The sequence below is a fragment of the Notolepis coatsorum genome (assembly GCF_963971535.1).
Source record: "Notolepis coatsorum genome assembly, chromosome: 2".
NCBI lineage: Eukaryota > Metazoa > Chordata > Actinopteri > Aulopiformes > Paralepididae > Notolepis > Notolepis coatsorum.
Window position 1 is genome coordinate 74,349,869 of NC_140166.1, and position 25,900 is coordinate 74,375,768.

At 42.9% G+C, this 25,900-nt stretch overlaps 1 protein-coding gene across 1 annotated transcript in view; it reads right to left on the minus strand.

Annotated features, from left to right (window-relative positions):
• abcb10 (ATP-binding cassette, sub-family B (MDR/TAP), member 10) overlaps positions 1-25,900 on the minus strand; it is a 68,578-nt gene that overhangs the window by 16,597 nt on the left and 26,081 nt on the right. Inside the window, exons 4-10 of the mRNA XM_084307435.1 lie at positions 22,038-22,172; positions 7,199-7,345; positions 6,223-6,358; positions 5,771-5,866; positions 3,389-3,598; positions 1,739-1,818; positions 957-1,137 (exon numbers count right to left, since the gene is read on the minus strand). Coding sequence (XP_084163561.1) covers positions 957-1,137; positions 1,739-1,818; positions 3,389-3,598; positions 5,771-5,866; positions 6,223-6,358; positions 7,199-7,345; positions 22,038-22,172 — 985 coding nt within the window. The remainder of the gene's footprint in view (positions 1-956; positions 1,138-1,738; positions 1,819-3,388; positions 3,599-5,770; positions 5,867-6,222; positions 6,359-7,198; positions 7,346-22,037; positions 22,173-25,900) is intronic.

A 25,900-nucleotide genomic window follows, 5' to 3' on the forward strand; every position in this document is an offset into this window, starting at 1 on the left:
TCCTTCATGTGAAGTTAAAATGAATCTTAAATAAAAATGAAAGTGAAACTTTCTCTGCTACACAGAGACCTATAAATGGACTGCATTTATACAGCAGTTTTATCCAAAGCGGTTTACTATTTATGCCTCACATTCACACACTGACGGCGGAGGCAGCCATGCCAACCTGTTCATCGGGAGCAGTTTGGGGTTAAGTGTCTTGCTCAAGGACACTTCGACACGCTGGGAGGAGCGGGAATCGAACCGGGTAGAAAAACAAAGCATACACCAGTAGGCAAGTAATGTACTCATGGATGCTGCTACTTATGTTGCTACTTTATGCTATGTCTACTGCCTTATTTTCTTTTTCTCTTTTATTTGATGCCTTATTCTTTTATTTTATTTAAAAATATATATATATATATTATTCTATTTTATTTGAAATACATACTGCTGTAAGGCCATGGAACCTCTGTACATATATGGAAAAGTGACAATAAAGGAATCTGAAATCTTAACTGGCATTCCATAGTGTGTGTATGTGTGTGTGTGTGTGTGTGTGTGTGTGTGTGTGTGTGTGTGTGTGTGTGTGTGTGTGTGTGTGTGTGTGTGTGTGTGCGTGCATGTGCATGTGTGGTGCATTTATATAGCGCTTTTATCCAAAGCTTTTGAGGAGCAGGAATCGAACCAGGAACCTCTGGATTACCAGACGACTGCTCTACCTCCCGAGCCACTGTGTGTGTATGTGCGTGTGCGCGTGTGTGTATGTGCATGTGTGGGTGTGTGTATGTGTGTATGTATGTGTGTGTGCACATGCGTGTGTGTGTGTGCGCAATGCGCATGTGTGTGTGTTTGTGTATGTGTGTGTGTGTGTGTGTGTGTGTGTGTGTGTGTGTGTGTGTGCGTGTATGTGTGTGTGTTTGTGTATGTGTGTGTGTGTGTGTGTGCGTGTGCGTGTGTGTGTGTGCGTGTCTGACCTGACAGCAGCACTCCCTTCTCTCCCACCACGGTGTCGAAGCCTCGAGGAAAGTCCTGGATGAAGTGGTAGGCGTTGGCCACCTGCGCCGCCCTGTAGATATCCTCTGTGGACACGCTGTCTGGGTCTATCACTCCATACGCTATGTTCTCCCTGATGGAGCAAGAGAACAACACAGGCTCCTGGAGGGAGAGAGAGAGGGGGGGAGTGAGAGAGATAGAGGGGCAGTGGGAGGGAGAGAGAGAGAGGGAGAGAGAGAGGGGGGGAGTGAGAGAGAGATAGAGGGGCAGTGGGAGGGAGAGAGAGAGAGAGAGGGAGAGAGAGAGAGAGAGGGAGAGAGAGTGAGAGAGAGAGCGAGAGAGAATGAGAGAGAGAGCGAGAGAGGGGGGGTAGGGGGGTGAGAGTCAGAGAGACACAGTGGGAGGGAGAGAGAGAGAGAGTGAGTGAGAGAGAGAGCGAGAGAGGGGGGGATAGGGGGGTGAGAGTCAGAGAAAGAGAGACACAGTGGGGAGGGAGAGAGTCAGAGAGAGCAAGAGAGAGAGACAGTGGGAGGGAGGGAGAGAGAGTAAGAAAAAGCGCGAGAGAGGGTGGGAGAAGGAGAGAGTGGGAGGGAGAGAGAGAGAGAGAGAGGGAAGAAAAGAGGCGGATGGCGAAAAGAGAGACAGAAAGAAAGTAAGAAATAAATATTATGGGGTGACACACTGTTGCTATCTATGTAAAGTACGTTGGGACAACTGCATGTAAACGCTAACAAATTAGCTGATCATTTATTGATTTATTTACCTGACTGACAGTCCCAATGTGGCTCCTCAGCCAATAAGGATTCAGATCTCTCACGTCCCGCCCATCTATGGTGATTACACCTGGAGGAGAGGAGGGGGTTGGTATTAATACTCTTAACTACACAAAATCACCCATGTCTGAGTATAAAATGGTAAATGGACTGCATTTATAATGCACTTTTATCCACATTCACTCACACATTCACACACCAACGTTGAACCAGGAACCTTCTGATTACCAGACGAACACTACCTCCTGAACCACTGTAAACCCCCCCCCCCCCCCTTGAGTATTTTTCAAGAGAGGAGATGCAGAGAGCAGCTTTCAAACCTAAACACCCATACAAAACACACACACACACAAATACCCTCCATCAAACACATTTTAAATACGTCATTTGAATCCAACCAACACATGTAAGATCCAAATAATTTCAGAGGTTCAACATGGATTTAAAGACATTTAAGGATACAAAGAGCATTGTATCTGCCACATGGCCTGGCTGCCTATCATACAGCACACACTGAACATGACCTTGCACTTATGCACGTCTGGATACAATGACGGCACCAGAACCTAGGCCTCTAAAGGTGTGACCCAGGTCTGTTCGTCCAAGAAGGCTTGTTCTATGTACAGCTCACACAAGCAGCCAGAAGGCTTGTTCTAGTACAGCTCACACAAGCAGCCAGAAGGCTTGTTCTATGTACAGCTCACACAAGCAGCCAGAAGGCTTGTTCTATGTACAGCTCACACAAGCAGCCAGAAGGCTTGTTCTAGTATGTACAGCTCACACAAGCAGCCAGAAGGCTTGTTCTAGTATGTACAGCTCACACAAGCAGCCAGAAGGCTTGTTCTAGTATGTACAGCTCACACAAGCAGCCAGAAGGCTTGTTCTATGTACAGGTCACACAAGCAGCCAGAAGGCTTGTTCTATGTACAGCTCACACAAGCAGCCAGAAGGCTTGTTCTATGTACAGCTCACACAAGCAGCCAAGGTCAAAGAGAGGCAGAAAACCAAAATAGACTGTTTCAAAGTGACACTGACAACAGTAACATTAAAAAATGTTGCAATGTTTGCTAATGCAATAGTTGACAGGAAATACATTTGGGTCCAAACTGTTCACTAGCAAGAGGCATGCTATTAAAGAGGAGACAGAAGGAAAGAGTCTCTGAGTGCTAAGTATGCTATGAGAATAGCTCCTTTCCCTATGGTTAAAGGAACACGCCAACATTTGGGGAAATTAGCGTATCGTCTTCTCCAGAGACAAGAAGATAGATACCAGTTTCCTCTCTGTGTGTTCAGTAGAAAGCTATCTGGCTGCACGGTAGCCTAGCTTAGCACAATGAATGGAAGCGGACATGACCGGTTAGCCTTCGGGAGAGGTGTCAGTTGGACAATGCCTAGGCTAACCGGTCATGTCCGCTTTCATTCATTATGCTAAGCTAGGCTAACATGCAGCCAGATAGCTTTCTACTGAACGCACAGAGAGGAAACTGGTATCTATCTATCTTCTTGTCTCTCTCTGGAGAAGACTGTAAGCTAATTTCCCAAAATGTTGGCGTGTTCCTTTAAGCATATTATGGCTAAGCACACCCACCCACACACACACATCATGCATACATTTTCAGTGACATGCAGACGGGTCCTACCTGACTGGGGATCGTAAAGGCGGAGCAGCAGGGAGACCAGGGTGGACTTCCCGGAGCCGCTGGGTCCCACCACGGCCATGACGGAGCCCGCAGGGACCAGCAGGTTGAGGCCCTGGAAGATGGGGGCCTCCTGGCGGGTCGGGTAGGAGAACGACACGTCCCGGAACTCCAGCTGGCCCTTAAGCTGCTCCACAGGCAGGATGAGACCCTCTGTGTGGGGAGAGAGGGAGAGAGAGAGAGAGACAGAGAGACAGAGGAGAGAGAGAGAGACAGAGGAGAGAGAGAGAGAGAGACAGACAGAGGAGAGAGAGAGAGAGAGAGAGAGAGAGAGAGAGAGAGAGAGAGAGACAGACAGACAGACAGACAGACAGACAGACAGACAGACAGACAGACAGACAGACAGACAGACAGACAGACAGACAGACAGACAGACAGACAGACAGACAGACAGACAGACAGACAGACAGAGAGGGGGAGAGACAGAGAGACAGAGGAGAGAGAGAGAGAGAGACAGACAGACAGAGGAGAGAGAGAGAGAGCGACAGAGAGAGAGAGACAGAGGGAGAGAGAAAGAAAGAGAGAGAGACAAGGTGAATACATGACCTACACCTCATGTAACCTTTGCAACGTCCCCTCTCTCCGTTTTCTTCACTCTGATTGATTGATTGATTGATTGAAAAGTTTATTAACAGATTGCAGAATGGGTACAGTACAGTACAGCTCAATACATACAATTGTTAAGAGGATGCAGACCTGAGAAAGACTTTCGTCTTGTTTCCATCACCATTTTCAATTCATCATATGACACACACGACATACAGATAGACAGTACTGCTACATCTATACATTTATGACATACCAGATTTTCAAATACAGTACTGTTTGTGATACTAAAAAAAATCCAGAAAAAGAGTGTATATACATTTGACATAGAAACTGTGCATTGGGGGAGGTTGGGTAGGTGGGGTGGGGCTGTACATTGGAGGGGGGGGGGGCACTGTACATTGGAATACTGACCTACATTTGACATAGAAACTGTACATTGGAGGAGGTTGGGTAGGTGGGGTGGGGTTGGGTGGGGCTGTACATTGGAGGTGGGGGGGGGGGGGGGTTGGGTACTGTTACATTGGAATACTGACAAAGCCATGCTTGGTCTTTATTGTACAACTGGGTTAGGACATTTGTAGGGGCCAGTTTTGAATTGCAGTCTCCCGTAGGTGTTCTTTGAGTGTTTTTGAAGGTGGGTAGTGATTCACATTCCTTTACAGCTTTGGGTAGGGCGTTCCACATTGTTGTGGCATAATTGCGAAACGTGTTTAGTCCCTTGTTTGAGCCGAATCTGGGTTTTACATGATTTGTGGAGCTCCCTCTGGTGTTGTGATCGTGGTATTCACTGACCTTTGGGAAGTATTTTGACATGTACATGGGTACCTTGGTCGTGTAGTGTATCTTGTAGACCAGGCCCATTGCAAGTTGCTGTACTCTGTCGTCTACTCTAAGCCATCCTAGGTTGGCAAAGTGTGCAGGGGTGAGGTGGGTTCTAGGAGTCAGGTCAAGCAGTAGTCTGACTGCAATGTTTACATCCCATCCAGGTTAAGTTTCACTTTCGCTTTTGGTGAAGTTGTAACGAGTCCGGCCTCCTTTGATTGACAGGCAGTTAAGCTTGTTAGATTTCGAGGGAGGTCATATTATAGACCAATCATGGGCATGTTTACACATTTCCAGTGCACTCTTTTTGTGTTCACATGCTCGTGCTCATGCGTGTCCTGGAGGAACACATGCTGCTACACACAATGTTCCGGGACCCTTTTCTCTTATTGGGCACCAAATTAATCAACTAACGCTTGTGGTCAAAAACAGACATACATAGGGTAGCGGGTGGGAATCCGGTGAGGGTATGAGTTCTGGTCATTGCAAACAGCGACTCCTACTGGTCGGTCGGGGTGCCTGTTCAGCAGGGAGGGGATCTGGGGGAAATAGCATGAACCTCTGCACGCGTTTCGTTCCCCCAGTGAGACTCCTCGCTGTCAGGTGAAAAGAAGCGGCTGGCGACTCCACATGTATCGGAGGAGGCATGTGGTAGTTCTACACCCTCCCCAGGCCGACAGTGGGACAATGCGTGCAACGACCAGGAAGGGAATTGGCATAACGACTAAATTGGGATGGGTGAAAAATACAGAAAAAGCCCAAAAATAAATATAATCAAAATTTAAAAACAGACATACATTTAGGAGTTACTTAGATATAGAGATACTTATTTAAAGACATACAATAAAACTCTACATTCTAACCTGCAATATACAATCCAGTGTGTGTGTGTGTGTGTGTGTGTGTGTGTGTGTGTGTGTGTGTGTGTGTGTGCGTGCGTGTGTGTGTGCTGACCGTTGAGAGGGAACTCAGGCTTCCTGTCTAGCAGCTCCCACAGTCTGGCTCCAGCTCCCAGACCTTTCATGAGCTCAGTGTAGAATGAACTGAGACCTGAAGACAAAACAAGTAAGATATTAAAGAGTAACTAAAACACGTGGTCATCTTTTATTTTTAAATACATTTTCTTCTTAAAAAAAAACTTGACAGTTTAGAGGTAGGACCTCTAAAGAAGTACTCAGTAGTTGGAGTTGGGCAGAGTGTGCAGCAGGGTGAACACATCAACCACTAGGGGGCAGCAAAACTAATTGTTTAGTTAAAACAAATATAGGATATTAATGTAGAAATTCCAATTGCATAAATCGTAAAGGAAATGTGTATGTATGTGTATGTGTGTGTCTATACGTGTGTGTAAATGTGTGTATATGTATAAATGTGTGTGTATGTGTGTGTTTATGTGTGTGTGTTACCTGCGATGCTGACGCCCACCCAGAAGGCGTACATGAGGAAGGAGGACAACTCTCCTACGGTCATGTGTTGACTGGCCATCAGCAAACCTCCTTTATACAACGCTGACAGGATCATCAGGTTACCACTCAGACCCGTCTGCAACACACACACACACACACAGTGAAAGCAGAAGCCTCAAAGTCTCAGTGTGTAAGAGATTGTCACAACTATGTGTGTGTGTAATCGCTGACCGACAGAGAAGTGACTAGTTCTTGCCAATGACCACATTGTAAGCTGACCACAGATTACAACATGTTGCGATCTTAACAGCAAAGCAACATGAATGAATGAGCCCTGCAGTGATGACGAGTTCCCCACCAGTGCTGTAGTGAGCTGGTAGTCATGGTCAGAGATGTATGAAGATACCCATGTACCTGTTGAAATACTTCCCAAAGGTCAGTGAATTCCACGACCACAACACCAGAGGGAGTTCCACAAATCATGTTCAACCCAGATTCGGCACAAACAAGGGACTAAACACGTTTAGCAATTATGCCACAATAATGTGGAACACCCTACCCACAGCCGTAAAATAATGTGAATCCCTACCCACCTTCAAAACTACTCCCAAAAGAGCACCTACGGGAGGCTGCAATTCGAAAACTGGCCCCCGTAAATGTCTAAAACCCCCTCCCACCCAACCCCCTCCTAATGTACAGTTTCCTCCCCCTAGAATGTATATAGTTTCTGTTAGGATCTCTGGTAAACAGTACTGTATATTTGTATGTCATAAATGTAACAGTACTGTATATCTGTATGTTGTGTATGTCATAAATGTCATTATGAATTGAAAATGGGGGACCCTGATGTAAACAAGACGAAAGTCTTTCTCTGGTCTGCATCCCCTTAACAATTGTGTGTATTGAGCCGTACTGTATTGTACCCATTCTGCAATCTGTTAATACAATTTTAAATCAATCAATCAATCAATCTTACCACTCCGTAGAAGCCAGCTCTGAGGACAGCCTCTGTGCGGGCCAGGGTCAGGACTTGGTCAGTCTTCTGAGTGTATGTGGCGACTTCGGACAGCTCTTTACCAAAGGCTCGCACTGTCCTCAAGTTACCGATACGCTCCTCAGCCAACTGGAACACACACACACAGTTATCACAGTGTTGTATTAAAGGAATTTTTTTTTATCCACTTTTTCTCCCATTTTTCTATATTTTCTCCCATCCCAATTTCGTATCATCCAATTCAACCCTCCCCTGTCACGAACGCTGTTTCTTGCCTCCCACAAGCCGGCTGCAATGTGGACTAAGTCATACATAGCACAAGTCCCCTCCGGTACTTGAGGTAACAGCAGTCGCATCTTTTCACCTGCGCAGCTCGATCACTCAGTGGCGAGGAGTAACGCGTGGGAGGCTCACGCTGCCCCCGACACTTCCTGATTCTACTGCGCAGGCGCACCAACCGACCTGTAGGAGTCGCTGTCCACAACGCCCGATCCCCACCCATCAGTTTCCCACCCCCTAATACGGCCAATGTGTATTAGTATGAACGACCAGCTAAACTGAAAGCAATGTGGAGCGCTGGGCTCGAACAGGCGAGCCCAGCGTCTCCGCATTCGTGGCGAGCGCCTTGCCCACTACGCCACGTAGCCGCCCTGTATTAAAGGAATTTTAAACATAAAAGAAAAATGTAATGAGTCAACAATAAACTAACTAAACATAGTATCCTGCCATACACCATAGTTAGTGCTACTGTGTGTGTGTGTGTGTGTGTGTGTGTGTGTGTGTGTGTGTGTGTGTGTGTGTGTGTGTGTGTGTGTGTGTGTATAGTGTATAGTGTCATAGTCCAGCTATAGCCTTTGGGGCTATTTTACTGGGGTCCATTGTGGCTGGAGTTAATAAGTTGTGTGTTGGGGGTGTTCTGGCAGCAGTGCGTGAGGGACGCTGGAGATGATTGACCACGCCGGCAGGAGAAACGCCAACATGCCATGAAGGGGATCCATGTCCTCAGAGCCTCTTATAGTGTGATGTTCATGTCCATTTAGTAGTAGTTTGTGTCGTCACATGTTTTGAATGTAAAAGGTGAGTGTTTCCCTGGTTCTATTCATCCACAGCGGCATTCAACAGTAACCAGGTTGATGTCGGCTTCACGATAAGGCCAGTCTCGCACTGTTTAATGGTCTGTAATCAGCTCTGATAATATTACCATACAGTGGCGGACTCAGGCTGTTTGAAGGGCAGGGGCGAAAATAAAAAAAAGGGCACCTACTGCACAACATGGGACCCCATCAGTAAGCAAAAAGCTATGATGCGTCATGTAACATAGACAATCCAGATTAATAGTATAACCACACCTCTATGATAAAAACACACAGGGAACAATACACCTTTAACATTTTTATTTCATAAAACAGTTTTTAACAGTTAAAGTTCATTCGAGTGCCGTTGAGCTTCTTGCTTTCTCTCTCCTCCCTTTCTCTCCTCATGTCCTCTCCTCCTGTCCTCTCCTCCCCTTCTATCCTCCTATACTCCCCTACTCTCCTCCTATACTCCCCTACTCTCCTCCTGTACTCCCCTTCTCTCCTCCTATACTCCCCTACTCTCCTCCTGTACTTCCCTTCTCTCCTCCTATACTCCCCTTCTCTCCTACTGTACTCCCCTTCTCTCCTCCTGTCCACTCCTTCTCTCCTCCTGTCCACTCCTTCTCTCCTCCTGTCCCCTCCTTCTCTCCTCCTGTCCTTTACTCTCCTTCTCTCATCTCATATAGCACTACCACTAGCCTTCTTGCCTTGATTGGAATAAAAACGGTCTATGGTTGGTCAATGTAAATGTTTAAGACAAATGTTTCTGTCCAAAATAAGCATTATTGACCATGTTAGCACCAGATTCTCAGTTATAATCCAAACTATGCCTCTGTGAGACAAGCAGCTTGTACATGTAGCTAGTAGTGAGGACTTACAAATACATAGGCTACCTGTATCCTTATCTCCTCCCTTACTATTATTGCTTTGGACCCAATTCTTCAAAGAGAAGCTGCCTCTCGCAGCATTTCTCAGATGCTTTTTAACATTCTTCCGATTTCTCTCTCTCCTTGGCATTCTGTAATCATAGAATATAGGCCAATGCTAAACCCACTTCTAAGTTTACTACCACTCTTAAATTAACTTTAAAAAGAAATCCACACTGAACTTTAAAGTGCTATGGGTATATTTTGTGCAAACTATCCTAAAGTAATGTGTACACTTTATTTCTAAATTGAGAACACAGGTTAGCATTATAGCATATAATCAGCTAAGCAAGGTACCTGTTTAGTTAGCTAGCTACAGTAGTAATAAAGCTAGCCTACACTAGCCTAGGCTAAAACATACTGCCATCAATAAAAACACTTGCAGTGTAGGCCTACATACATTAGTATTTAGTAATGCATAATTGGTAAAACAAACTCAATCTTTGCAACTTCAAAGAAAGCTTGCTGTATTACCTACCACCTCACACAGCAGTAGGATGCAGGGTTACAGCCATCTGGCATCTGAACATTCAAGAGGGGGTGTGTCTAAAACTTAACCCTCCAGTCAAGCACTTTCATATATGTTATGTTTAAGTTTAAGTCAAGCACTTTGATATGTTATGTTGTCTGTTTAAGAAAGAGTGCAATCAATTATTTTATTGAAAAAATAAGAATCGTGTGAGAGAATCGTGATCTCAATTCTTAGAGAGAAAAATCGTGATTCACATTTGAGCAAGAATCGCCCAGCCCTACAGTACCATCCACCCTAGTTGCAGAAATGAACAGGTTAATGCATGTGTGCGTGCGTGTGTGTGTGTGTGTCTGGCTTTGACCCCAGCCTGGCTGACTATTCTGCCCAGAGACCCAGATGCAGGTGCAGATGCAAGTTTCAAGTTTGTTTATTTGTTTATGCACCTGAAGTGAAACAAAACCCCCCACACCAAGCACTCCCTGGGCCATGCTCTAGGGCAGGGGTCAGCAACCTTTACTATCAAAAGAGCCATTCCCCCTCCCACAAACTAAAATTCATCTGGAGCCGCAAAACCAATTTACCCTTAAAATGAAGATAACAGTGTATAACGTTTTATATATAGTTATCCCCAAGCATACCCCATATTTAGCATAAATGTTCACGTTTAACCATTAGAGGGGCACCGATAGGGCATGCCCTCTAATTTTCTCCACTCAAAAGGGCACTTTTGTGTGACATTATTTAACCGTCGGGGCACATGGTCAAGTTTAGACCATTGGAAGGGCACCAATGGGCACGTCCTCTCATTTTCAACACTCAAAAAGGGCATTTTAGCGCGTTGTTTTCAACTGTGGGGGCACATGGTCACGTTTAACCATTAGAGGGGCACCAATAGGGCACGTCCTCTAATTTCTTTCACTCAAAAAGGCACTTTTGCGTGATATTATTTAACCGTGGGGCACATGGTCAAGTTTAGACCATTAGAAGAGCACCAATAGGGCACACCTTCTAATTTTTCGCCACTCAAAAGGGCACTTTAGCGCGCATTTTTCAACCGTGGGGGCACCAATAGGGCACATCCTCTAATTTCTTTCACTCAAAAGGGCCCTTAAGTGCGCGTGTACAAAAGGCCCAAGGACTGAGCAGACATAAGGACTGTGGGGTGCTGTTCTGCTGTTCTGCTGTTCTGCAGCGGGACGCCTCTCAGTCAGACATAAAGGCTGTGGGGGGCTGCTCTGCTGTTCTACAGCTGGATGCGACATGTCTGTCGATAGCCAGCATCTATATATACTAGTGGGCTTAGTGATTCCTTCAGTTCATGTGTCACAAGTAAGTGTTACATATGTGCATAATGAGGACGCTTAGTTATTGTTGGTGATTTATATGGTTAAGGCTTATACTAATGTTATAATTCTACCAGCTGTTTAGGAAGCAATTTACCAGTATGTTTATAGTGATAATCTAGCCTATTGGGTATAATCTATGTTGTTGATTATAGTATTTAGTATCTGTTTAGCACAGTTTATCCCTGTAACTAGTACAGGTAAAGCACTGCTTATCCCCATTGGTAGTTCCACTCGTGAGGTTTATGTTACTTGTAGCAACAGTATATTGTATAGTATATAACAGATTGATTAACACTATGGTCGCCGAAAACGCCGGAACTCGTCTTTGCTCGCCATGCTCATTCTGCCAAAGACGCCGTAACTCGTCTTTGATCTGTTTACATCTTTTTTCGATTTTCCCAGTCTGAACTTCACCGCGGAGCTTTTGGCAGCGAGTTTGGACCGGAAACTGCAGTTCCTCTCAAATTACACTAGGTGGCAGTGTCCCCCTATTTTCTAACACTATCACAAGAGAATGAATATTGTACCCTACAATGAAGCTGGCATTTGATTGGCCAGCATACCTGACCACAGGTATAAAAGTTTGCGGCATCCCAGAATCGACGAGGTTTTGTAGGGGAGAGAGAGAGAGAGATAGATAGAGCGATAGAGAGAGAGAGATTGAGAGAGAGATATTTGTATTGTGATCAGCCTATAGTCTATATTTATAGTTTTATACAGTATAGTGGTAGTATCAGAATAATTGTAAGGTTTCAGCTGTGCTTTAGAAGTACTTAGTCGTGCTAACTAGTAGTACTTTTGTGAGGGATTAGTGTGCAGTTTAGTTAGTATATTGTAGTAGTAGTAATAGTAGTTTGATCAGTTACTAGTTCCATTTAGATCAGTATGAGGAGACGTAGTGTAGGTAAGCGAGGCGACAGACCGACGGCGGATCGGTTTGTTCAAACGAAGCTGGCATTTGGACCCGCCGTTGCAGCAGCAGCACCAACGACCGGTCCTTTGGTAGCTCCGATCGGAGAGAGCCGTGAGACCGTCGCTGGGCCCAGCGACGTGTCTCGCCCCGGGACCGGCTCTCCCCGTCGCAGTTCGAGGAAGAGGAAGGTGGCCGCTGTGCTGATATCTTCTTCAGCCTCCTCGGACAGCGATTCAACGGTCCATGAATCTGATGGGAGCGCCGATTGGAAACCACCAGGTAAGGTTGTGTATATGTGATTGTGTGTGTGTGAAACGTGTATATTTTGATGATGATTTACCTAACGCTAATTGATTCATTGTATACTGTGAATACGTAACGTTAGTTCGCCAACCAACGCCGGTATGCATTCATTATAGATCGGGAGTCATCTGACGAGGATATCGATCTTGGTCGGAGATACTATGGATCTGATTCATCTCACGAGTCCGACAGGGGGCATGGTGGTCGTGGTGGTCGAGGGGAGAAGGGTACGTCATGTTGACTAATGCAATGTGAATATTGTGTGTTTACATGCATGTTCAAATCGATAGTTACATCATTTGGATATGCATATTATAGGCCTTGTCCATGGCTTTGAGTGTGTGTGTGTGTGTGTGTGTGTGTGTGTGTGTGTGTGTGATATGCAGGCATTGATGCAGTGATCTGCTTATTTGATTTGGATGTTATTTCCATTATTTTATTCATGCATGTTCAAATCGATACATAGAGGCTAAGCTACATTATTGGATATGTATAGAGGCCTCGCCATGTGCTGTGAAGTTCAAAGGGGTTGGGGGAGTGTTCACTGCTTTGATCTTATAGGCCGTATGTGTGTGTGTGTGTGTGTGTGATCTGCTTATTTGATTTGGATGTTATTTCCATTATTTTATTCATGCATGTTCAAATCGATACATAGAGGCTAAGCTACATTATTGGATATGTATAGAGGCCTCGCCATGTGCTGTGAAGTTCAAAGGGGTTGGGGGAGTGTTCACTGCTTTGATCTTATAGGCTGTGTGTGTGTGTGTGTGTGTGTGTGTGTGATATGCAGGCATTAGGGCTGTCTTAAATACTTCGAAGCTTCGAAGCTTCGTTCGATGGCACAAGCTTCGAACATTAAAAAAAAAATCGAAGTTTAAAAAAAATAAAAAATAATAATACTTTTTTTTTCAAAAAAAAAAAAATTTCAATTTTTTTTTTACTTTGATTTGTGTGTGTGTGTGTGTGCGTGTGTGTGTGTGTGAGAACTACCCATCCCAGTTAGGACAGCCGAATCCCGTCCAATCTTTCGCCGTCGACTAAAGACTCACTTCTTCAACCATTATCTGAAATGATTAAAAAAAAAAATCTAACCGTGACTAACCTTACTGTCATGCACTTTTCCTAATAAACTAACCTATACTGTAACACGCAACACTTTGATAAACATTGTTACTCAGCTGATAGAGTTGTACCCTTCTTGCTGTCTTGTCGTACAGAACTTGTAAGTCGCTTTGGATAAAAGCGTCAGCTAAATGACTAAATGTGTGTGTGTGTGTGTGTGTGTGTGTGTGTGTTGTGTGCTTGCGCGCGCGCATGGGGCCATTGGGTGGGGCCGGGGGACAAATACACTGGAGGAAAGTAACCCAGCTCAGCACTGCCCAAATTATATCATCACTATTGCCTGTTTGAAGGATATCATCCTCAAATACATATACACCTACATGCCTTGTAGAATTCCACACATAAGAAAGAAAGATACTGGGATGAATAAACAAAATAGGAAATAAAATTTAGATAAGGTGCTACTGAGATGTTTTGGTGAGTTCTTTGTTTTTTTGTGGAAGTTGCCCTTCTTAAAAATGCATGAACATTCACTGATAATTGGTCTGTAGTGGAGTCTACAAGGTCTACATTGCCGGACCATGTAGAATCCGGACCTTGTAGACTGACATAATTCTGTGCATAGTTTAGTCTACACAGGCCATATTTCAAATAATCAAAATCTTACTTCATTCATCTTAAACATTCTTGATTTGGGGGATTGGTAGTTCCCATGAAATCTGAAGTTGTTCAAACGACAACAGCGATCCACCTTGAATTAAATCACACAGCCGAGTGAAACCTTGTTGGCTCTAGGGCTGACCTTCGAAGCTTTTTTTGGCAATCGAAGCTTCGGGGCCGAGCTTCGATTTTAATTCGAAGCTTTGATTAAAAAAAATTTAAAAAAAATTAAAAAGATTTTTTTTTTTTTTTTTTATCTTATGTTGTGGGACTTGTACAGCACTTTCATAAACTTTGTTGTTTTTAAATGTGCTCTATAAATAAAGTGGGTTGGATTAATTAATTAAGTAGCCCCTTTCGTGACTGAGCCAACAAGGTTTCACTCGGCTGTGTGATTTAATTCAAGGTGGATTGCTGTTGTCGTTTGAACAACTTCAGATTTCATGGGAACTACCAATCCCCCAAATCAAGAATGTTTAAGATGAATGAAGTAAGATTTTGATTATTTGAAATATGGCCTGTGTAGACTAAACTATGCACAGAATTATGTCAGTCTACAAGGTCCGGATTCTACATGGTCCGGCAATGTAGACCTTGTAGACTCCACTACAGACCAATTATCAGTGAATGTTCATGCATTTTTAAGAAGGGCAACTTCCACAAAAAAACAAAGAACTCACCAAAACATCTCAGTAGCACCTTATCTAAATTTTATTTCCTATTTTGTTTATTCATCCCAGTATCTTTCTTTCTTATGTGTGGAATTCTACAAGGCATGTAGGTGTATATGTATTTGAGGATGATATCCTTCAAACAGGCAATAGTGATGATATAATTTGGGCAGTGCTGAGCTGGGTTACTTTCCTCCAGTGTATTTGTCCCCCGGCCCCACCCAATGGCCCCATGCGCGCGCGAGCACACAACACACACACACACACACACACACACACACACACACACACATTTAGTCATTTAGCTGACGCTTTTATCCAAAGCGACTTACAAGTTCTGTACGACAAGACAGCAAGAAGGGTACAACTCTATCAGCTGAGTAACAATGTTTATCAAAGTGTTGCGTGTTACAGTGTAGGTTAGTTTATTAGGAAAAGTGCATGACAGTAAGGTTAGTCACGGTTAGATTTTTTTTTTCATTTTTTTTAATCATTTCAGATAATGGTTGAAGAAGTGAGTCTTTAGTCGACGGCGAAAGATTGGACGGGATTCGGCTGTCCTAACTGGGATGGGTAGTTCTCACACACACACACACACACACACACACGCACACACACACAAATCGAAGTAAAAAAATAATTGAAAAAAAGCTCAGTCACGAAAGGGGCTACTTAATTAATTAATCCAACCCACTTTATTTATAGAGCACATTTAAAAACAACAAAGTTTATGAAAGTGCTGTACAAGTCCCACAACATAAGATAAAAAAAAAAAAAAAAAAAAAATTCGAAGCTTCGAATTAAAATCGAAGCTCGGCCCCGAAGCTTCGATTGCCAAAAAAAGCTTCGAAGGCCAGCCCTAGCAGGCATTGATGCAGTGATCTGCTTATTTGATTTGGATGTTATTTCCATTATTTTATTCATGCATGTTCAAATCGATACATAGAGGCTAAGCTACATTATTGGATATGTATAGAGGCCTCGCCATGTGCTGTGAAGTTCAAAGGGGTTGGGGGAGTGTTCACTGCTTTGATCTTATAGGCCGTGTGTGTGTGTGTGTGTGTGTGTGTGTGTGTGTGTGTGTGTGATATGCAGGCATTGATGCAGTGATCTGCTTATTTGATTTGGATGTTATTTCCATTATTTTATTCATGCATGTTCAAATCGATACATATAGGCTAAGCTACATTATTGGATATGCATAGAGGCCTCGCCATGTGCTGCCTCTATCTAGGTGCCCTCCATCTCACACTTCAAACAGGCCTACAAACAACATCTGATGCTAGAAAACCTCTACTGTGTATAGCATTTAGCACAGTCCCAATAGCATTGATTACTACAGCACACACACACAACACACACAAGGCCTATAAGATCAAAGCCATGAACACTCCCCCAACCCCTTTGAACTTCACAGCACATGGCGAGGCCTCTATGCATATCCAATAATGTAGCTTAGCCTCTATGTATCGATTTGAACATGCATGAATAAAATAATGGAAATAACATCCAAATCAAATAAGCAGATCACTGCATCAATGCCTGCATATCACACACACACACACACACATGTACATGCTTTGATGTACAATGGCCACTGATTTATTTTGTGTTCATTACAGGATCCGACACCGAGTCCGGCGGTGGTACACCAACATACTTGGGTATGTACTAACTACATTCATGTATGTAAATGTATTACTATTGTGTTTTATGAGACTTACTTACTGAATGAATTTAATCCAATTCAGATTCTGGCGCAGACTCCGCAGAGAGTGACACAGAGACTGGCAACGACATAGCATCACATTCTACTCCTGCAGGTAATTGTACATAAACACTTCCAGCTCTGACCTCTGACCCCCACACCACGTCCAGCTCTGACATCTGAACCCCACACACACTCACTCATTCACTCACACACAGTTTGTAACTACGTGGCATATGAATGTTTGTCTACAGTAGGGGTGTTATAGTATATTTGTATAATTGATAGGTCGTGGAGCGAAGAGCAGGTCTGCGATCCGTCAGGAAGAGGAGAATGCCTGGTCTCGTGAGGGCTGGGTGCCTCACAGGATCCCCTTCACAGCCCAACCGGGGTTGCTCCAGGACGCCGCGGCACTGAAATCGTACCGGCCTGCAAAATGGCTAGATCTGTTCCTGACGGATGCTTTTCTCAATGCCATTGTTGCCCAGACCAACCTCTACGCTGATCAGTGCATTGCCCGGCTGGACCCCACGCTAACCAGTAGCAGGGCACTGCATTGGACGGCCCTCACATTGAAGGAGCTGAAGAAGTTCCTTGGGCTCAATTTCCTGAGCAGTGTCCTTTGGAAGCCTCGCGTGGACATGATGTGGACCACTGACGATATGATGTTCACACCATACTACTCAGACACCATGCCACGCAACCGGTATGAGTTGATCTGGCAATTCCTCCACTTTGCGGACAATACATCCCTGGATGTTAGAGACAAATTGTATAAGGTACGCCCTGTAGTCGACCATGTCAACGCGAGGTGCAAGGAACTGTACCAACCCGAACGTGAGCTCGCCATTGACGAGGGGATGATGGCATGGCGAGGCCGCCTGACCTTCCGGGTCTACAACCCCAACAAGCCAACCCGGTATGGCATCAAGTCGTACTTCCTGTGCGAATCACGCACAGGATATTGCTTTGCATTCAAGCCATATTGCCGGGATGGCGCGAACCTGGGGGACACGGTCGTCGGTCTGCTTGGACGTTTGTCTGGGGCCGGTTATACGCTGTACATGGATAATTTTTACAACAGTGTACACATGTCCGCCAGGCTCCGACAGTTGAGGACTGACGTCTGTGGTACCCTCAGGAAGCACCGGGGGGAGCCAGCCATCATCAAGAACCTGACCAAAGCTGACATCCGTGTGGGGGAGCGCATTGCGGTCAACAATAAGCAGGTCCTGATCGTGGCATGGCGCGATAAGAGGATCGTGAAGACCATCAGCAGCTACCACGAGGACACCATGGAAATGGCGAAAGTGTGGCAGAAGCAGAAGAAGGGCAAAGCGCTGAGGGTGGAGATGCTCAAGCCGTCATCCATCATGTCGTACAATAAATTCATGAACGGCGTCGACCAGCTGGATCAAAACATCTCGTACTATCCGGCTGCACGTAAGACTGGAAAGTGGACCAAAAAGTTTGTGATGTATCTGATCCAAATATGTATGTTCAACGCTTTTGTCTTGTACAAAACCAGGCACCCACAAGGCTATTATTACAACCTCTTCCGGTTCACCAGGGCTGTGGCGCGGACCTACACAGGGGGTCAGGAGAAGAAGATTCCTGGGGTGACAGCGGAGATGGAGGCGGAGGCAGGGGGTGGGGGTGAGGAGGAGGCAGGGGTGGGGGTGAGGAGGAGGCAGGGGCTGAGCAGGAGGCAGGGGCTGAGCAGGTGGGGCGTGACGGGCAGCGCGACCCTAGGGCCCCACCGGGGGACCCGCAGAGCAGATAAACAATAAAACAATCTATCAAACAAACCAATAAAACAATCTATCAAACAAACCAACAAAACAATCTATCAAACAAAACAACAAAACAATCTATCAAACAAACCAACAAAACAACCTATCAATCAAACAAACCAATAAAACAATCTATCAAACAAACCAACAAAACAATCTATCAATAAAACAATAAAACAATCTATCAAACAATAAAACAATCTATCAAACAAACCAATAAAACAATCTATCAAACAAACCAACAAAACAATCTATCAAACAAACCAACAAAACAATCTATCAAACAAACCAACAAAACAATCTATCAATCAAACAATAAAACAATCTATCAATCAAACAATAAAAAATCTAGCAATCAAACAATAAAACAATCTAGCAATAAAACAATAAAACAATCTAGCAAACAAACCAATAAAACAATCTATCAAACAAACAATAAAACAATCTATCAAACAAACAATAAAACAATCTATCAAACAAACCAACAAAACAATCTATCAATCAAACAATAAAACAATCTATCAATCAAACAATAAAACAATCTATCAAACAAACCAATAAAACAATCTATCAAACAAACCAACAAAACAATCAATCAAACAAACCAACAAAACAATCTATCAAACAAACCAACAAAACAATATATCAAACAAACCAACAAAACAATCTATCAAACAAACCAATAAAACAATCTATCAAACAAACCAACAAAACAATCTATCAATCAAACAATAAAACAATCTATCAATCAAACAATAAAACAATCTATCAATCAAACAATCTATCAAACAAACCAACAAAACAATCTATCAAACAAACCAACAAAACAATCTATCAATCAAACATTAAAACAATCTATCAAACAAACCAATAAAACAATCTATCAAACAAACCAACAAAACATCTATCAAACCAACAAAACAATATATCAATCAAACAATAAAACAATCTATCAATCAAACAATAAAACAATCTATCAATCAAACAATAAAACAATCTATCAAACAAACCAATAAAACAATCTATCAAACAAACCAACAAAACAATCTATCAATAAAACAATCTATCAAGCAAACATTAAAACAATCTATCAAACAAACCAATAAAACAAGCAATCAAACAAACCAACAAAACAATCTATCAAACAAACCAACAAAACAATCTATCAAACAAACCAATAAAACAATCTATCAAACAAACCAATAAAACAATCTATCAAACAAACCAATAAAACAATCTATCAAACAAACCAACAAAACAATCTATCAATCAAACAATAAAACAATCTATCAATCAAACAATAAAAAATCTATCAAAGAAACCAATAAAACAATCTATCAAACAAACCAACAAAACAATCTATCAAACAAACCAACAAAACAATCTATCAATCAAACATTAAAACAATCTATCAAACAAACCAATAAAACAATCTATCAAACAAACCAACAAAACAATCTATCAAACAAACCAACAAAACAATATATCAATCAAACAATAAAACAATCTATCAATCAAACAATAAAACAATCTATCAAACAAACCATCCATCCATCCCAGTCTAAATTGCTTTATAACACGTTCAGTAACTATTATCACCCCCCCCCCACATTTCCTAACCACCAAGAGCTTCACTACAGCGCGTTTTTCAACCGTGGGGGCACATCCTCTAATTTCTTTCACTCAAAAGGGCACTTTAGCAGGCATTTTTCAACCGTGGGGGCACCAATAGGGCACATCCTCTAATTTCTTTCACTCAAAAGGGCACTTAAGCGCACGTTTTTCGACCGTGGGGGCACCAATAGGGCACATCCTCTAATTTCTTTCACTCAAAAGGGCACTTTAGCGCGCGTTTTTCAACCATGGGGGCACCAATAAGGCACATCCTCTAATTTCTTTCACTCAAAAGGGCACTTAAGCGCACGTTTTTCGACCGTGGGGGCACCACCCCTGAGTCCGCCAGTGTTACCATAGTCTCTACACCTCAACAGACCCGCTGTTTTACCTAACTAGCACTGGTCTGTGACGATATATATATTATATTTCAAGTGGAATTCCACTCCGGGTCTCTGAGATATAGTCCTAAACTACGGCACATGCTCCAATGTCCTGCTTTACAAAGGAATACACAGAGGTAGTGTAGCCACTCCTACCAAACACACACACAAGGAGGGGAGGGCTGAGCTTTTACTTCTGGAGAGAGAGTGGGAAGCTGATCGAGAGACGATGGAGATATCATCAAATTACCCCGCCCCCCCCCCCCGTTGTAGTTTAATTGTTTTCAAACCTCCCTTTTTGATCTTAAACTAGTTTTAAATGCAAAGAAAACTAAATCCATGATGTTCACAAGGGCTCGCTCACAGCCAGTGAATCATGTTATCGTTACGCTAAAGGGAGCAACCAGAGAAAATGTTTCATCCTACAAGTATCTTGGGCTATGGCTGGATGAAAAGCTATCTTTTAAAGCGCATATTGGAAACCTCACAAAGAAACTTAAACTAAAACTTGTTTTTTTCTTTCGCAACAAACGATGCTTTTCTTTTGAGGCCAGAAAGAAACTTGTTCAAGCCACATTCCTGTCTGTAATTGACTATGGTGACATAATATATATGCATGCTGCCTCTTCAATGCTAAAAAAGCTAGACAGTGTGTATCATGCTTCTCTGCGCTTCATCACTAGTGCCAAAGGGCTTACTCACCATTGTGTGCTTTACCAAATGGTAGGATGGACCTCTCTGTACGTACGGAGGAAATCCCACACGTTTGTTTTTATATATAAGGCCATCCTAGGGAAGCTTCCCCTATATCTTTCCAACCTAATTAGCTTTGCCTCTAGCAGCTACCATACCAGGTCCACAAGATGGCTACTTTTAAAACACCCGAGAATAAACACTGAACTAGGAAGAACAGCTTTTTCAAGTTTCGCACCTTGGGCATGGAATGGGCTACAGGACCATATTCACTTAGATACCCTGGTCTCCCTCTGCGAATTTAAATCTGTATTACATAACTTCCTACAAGAAGAATGTCGCTGCTTTCTCTAGTCGGGTCCCAACTGCAAAACTGCAAAACTGCAAAATTACTGTATTACCCTGTATTTTACTGTCGTACACTTTTACTATTATGTAGACTATTCTGTTTTTGTGTTTACATGTGATGTATTGTATATTGTATACATGCACTTTTATTATGTTCTTGTGTGATGTACCGCACATTTGATTGCTGTCTGATATATTGCAAATGTTATTGCAGTCATCTTGGCCAAGTCTCCCTTGCAAAAGAGATCTTGTATCCTGGTTAAATAAAGGTTAAATAAAAAAATTATAAAAAAAGTCGACTGCCAACCTCTTAGTCGAATACAAAAAATAAATAAAAGATTTATAAAATATTTTATTTTATAAATTTCTTTTATCATTCTTTCAAAAAGAAGAGGCCTAGAAGCGTGGCTAACGCTAATGGCACACATACCAGAGGCTAACTGCCTACGAAAACAGGCACAGAGGCACTGAAAGAGGATTTCACCCATCTAATGAACACACTAGACTAGACAAATATCAAGATGTATCCATCAGTGGACCAATTGCATGCTTTTGCAGAGGACAAGAAGCCTTCAGTCGACTCCTTCAGACATTAAGCACCCCCCACAGCCCAAATGGAATGATAATAAAAAATAAAATAAAAAAATATATATACCGTATTATACATTTCTTTTTTTTTTAAAGTCGACTAATAGCCGACTAACGGCAAATTTTTGCCAATCATAGTCAACTATCCAAATCCTTAGTTGGGGACAGCCCTAGTATATTACCTGGTTGTGTGTGTGTGTGTGTGTGTGTGTGTGTGTGTGTGTGTGTGTGTGTGTGTGTGTGTGTGTGTGTGTGTGTCTGTTACCTGTGTGGCCTGGGCCAGGGCATCCTGTGTGCGTTTAGAGATGGAGCGCAGGTATCTCCCATACACTACAGCCAAGCCTGCTACAGGAGGGACCACCAGCAACCCAAAGCCTGCTAGACTAGGAGACACATAGAACTAGAGGGATAGAGAGACACAGAGAGATAGAGAGAGAGAGAGAGAGAAAAAATGGTAAATGGACTGCATTCATAAAGCGCTTTACAACGTATGCCTCACACATTGACACACCGACGGCGAAGGCAACCATGCAAGGTGCCAACCTGCTCATCAAGAGCATCTAGGGGTTAAGTGTCTTGCTCAAGGACACTCCAACATGCTGCCGGGAGGAGCCAGAATTTAACCGGGAACCTTCTGATTACCAGACGACCGTTCTACCTTCTGAGCCACAAGTCGAGACAGAGAGAGAGAGGGGAATAAAAGGAGTGGCGAGAGGGAATGAGGAAGGAAGGGAGAGAGAAAGAGAGACATAAACAATGAACCAACAATTTAATTGAAAATCTTCTTGTCTGATCTAGTAGCTCTTAACCCTTTCACTGCCACACTACAGAAGGTTAACCCTTTACTATCACACTACCGACGGTACTAACTGTCGGTAGTGTGATTGATAGTACAGGGTTAACCTTCTGTAGTGTGGCAGTGAAAGGGTTAACCGGCTGTTGTGTGTGGCAGTGAAAGGGTTAACATTCTGTGTATTGTCACAGTGAAAGGGTTAACCGTTTTGGTAGTGCGGCAGTGAAAGGGTTAAAGGGTATGTTAGCATAGTTGTGTAGAACAGGTTCAATGTTCACTAAGCCTGTCGTGACATTTAGGGAAACAAACTGAAACAATTCGGGCCAATTCTTTGTATCATCGTTCACAGGTCTGTTGGATTTGGCCGTGCTGTTTGGTGGTAGGGTATGTTTCATTATAAATAACATTTATTTATCTACCTATCATATTTATTATCAAATCATATTTTCATATACCCTTTTCATATTAGCTCACAACTACAGAATCGTTAGTAAAAGCAATGTATCATTAGTCAACACTCCTTTTGGGGGGGGGGGGGGCAAGAACAGAATCTTCAACATGAGAGCAGACGGGGGGACGGACGGGGGGACGGACTAAATTCTGCCTGAATGAGTGCATTTTCTCTTGAATTCATTTATGACAGACTGGCTGAATTCATCAATGTCTGCATTTCTACAGCATGCTCATAGTACTAGGACACAAAGTGATTCACGTAGTTAAGATGCAAGTATTGGTGGAGATGAGAAAACAAAAACAGCTACAATGGATTCCACTATGAATGAATGAATGTGTATTTTTTATGCAATAGGTTTCAAATGGTTTGTTTTTCCTCTGTGCTTTATCAAATGTGTATTTCAAATCATACAATGTGTATTAGTTCACAACCCCTGCTTTAGTTTCATGTGGCTTTTTTGAACACATGTTGAACGAGGCCATTCCATGCGTCAAGTCTTCTAACTTCCAGTCAGCGAGAGTGTTGAGACAACATGACTTGTTCATTCAATCTTTATTCAATCTGGAGGGATCACCGAGAGCAAGCTCTCATTTACAACGACATCGAGAAATACAGCACATAATAAATACAACATCAGTGTAGAAACAGATAAGTCAATTAAACATTTGAAATAATTAAAAACAACTGCAGACTGGTGCAATGTTTTGCTATTAAAGATTTAAACTGACCAATAGATACTAATTCATTAGTTTTAAAGTGCATTGCAAAACGTTCCATGTGTCTGGGGCACAGAAGCTAAAAGCAGATTTTCCTAATTCAGTGCAAACTCAGAGGACCTTAACTCATTCAACGCCAGCCACGAGAAAAGTCGGGTTAACTCGCCAACCGTTCAGCGCCAATCACGAGAAAACTCGGGTTTTAATCGTTATTTCTTTTATTAGCTATATCCATTCATTTTCATCCATCCAGCCTGTTATCGTTGGGAATGGGTCTGAGCTTGCAAAAGGGAAAATACCGCCGCCTACGCCTTCCAGCTGGTATTGCACTCCACTGGGAATGGTGTAGTTTCTTTTCAGGGACGATCCGAGCTGTGCGGGCGGGGTTTAAATACTCAGGCGAGGTAACCTGTTTCAACGATACATCTGCAAGGCTGCCCCCCCCCCCCTCAATATGCAATGCTGTTGAACGTGGCACGGACCTCCGCGCCCAGTACTTCAAATGGCGATCAGATAATTGGATTATTTCTTTTGCATTACATCAGATACAAGGTAAGAACATTATATATACATTTGATCGTTGATCTGATATTTATTTCTACCCCGATCGACGCTGTCTCTGTGTGTGTGTGGCTGTGTGCCGTTGGGTGGGAGGAGGCGGTCCAGGGCTCTTTTCATTCCTGCATGAGGAAGGATAATAATGATGATCTAGCATTGATTTCAGGAAGATTCGATAATCAGGCGAAAAATTACAACGTGTTTAGTGTATTCCACTAAAACGCTATTATCGCGTCTTTCTCTGGAATTACTCAGAAGCACCCAAACTATACTCATATTCAAAATGGTATAAAACGGAAATGTACCGATGAAAACACAATCCGTTTTGTACATGTTGACTGGAAGCAACTCACTGATAATCGACGGGGGTATTAGACCCATAGCTATAATTTAAGATATCTCACAGTCCCCCCATTGACTTACAGAGGTGGCATACTAGCGCCAGCTCGTGGATTAAGCTCCGGCGCTGAATGAGTTAAGTGTATAAGACAATCACCAGAGCGAGGATGATAAGATCCAGAGCGGACCACCCAGCCTTAACATATAGGATACAATGATGTACTATAACGGTCACCAGTGATAAATATAAGGGGCAGAATGTTATACAGATATTTACATTTAGTCATTTAGCTGATGCTTTTATCCAAAGCGACTTACAGGTTCTGTACAACATGTCATCAGGAAGGGTACAACTCTGACAGTGTTGAACTTGAGTGTGCATAATAGTAGAAGACAGTACGAAGGTTAGTATTTATTAAAAAATTTCAGATATTGTGACAGGTGCCAATCTCAGATTCAAAATGTTACCAAGAATAGTAACACATGACGAGAGACTGGCGGGACATGAGCATAGAATGGAAATAAACAGACAGGCAACAGATTAGAATGGAAAATCACATCCTGTTATTTCCTCCTGCTGAATAAGAGGATTTACCAGTCTGTTTTGACTTGTGGGTTCCAATTCATTCTGGCCTCGATACAAAAATCACCACGTTTTACTAAAGTGCCATGCTCACATTGTATTGTGTGCATGTGTTTTTTCTTTAATAAAGGTTTTACCATTGTGATATACTATACAGTATCTGAGGAAAATGTTCTCTCCTGTCTTTTTAGACACTGTATTAACCCATTCTTTGCCGGAGCTTATATCCATCCTTGTAGCCTCTCTGCCAGCTCTATTTGTCTATGGAGATGTTCACCTTCTTTGCAGGGCTATAACTTTTTAAATTGTATTGCTAAATTGACATTACTATGGCCCATTCAACATCAATTATCTATCGTTCAGGATGTAGGAACGTTTTACTTTTTCATTCACACATTCATACAATAATACGGTCTAGAGTATAAATATGTTTTTATCGTTTTCTGCAGTATTTCATAGAACGTGAGATATAGCCATAAATGCATATATTAGATCATCAAATGCAGTTTGATACCGATCCATGCTATGCGGTTGACCGGAGGGGGGGGGGGGGGGGGGGGGTCGTTTATAATTCAATGACCGACGTTAAATGATTTATGTAGTATGGGTGATATATAGATCAGAGCAGTTTGTATCGAAAATGGTAAAGAAAAACGCTGAAACTCACCCCAGTCTCCTCTTACCG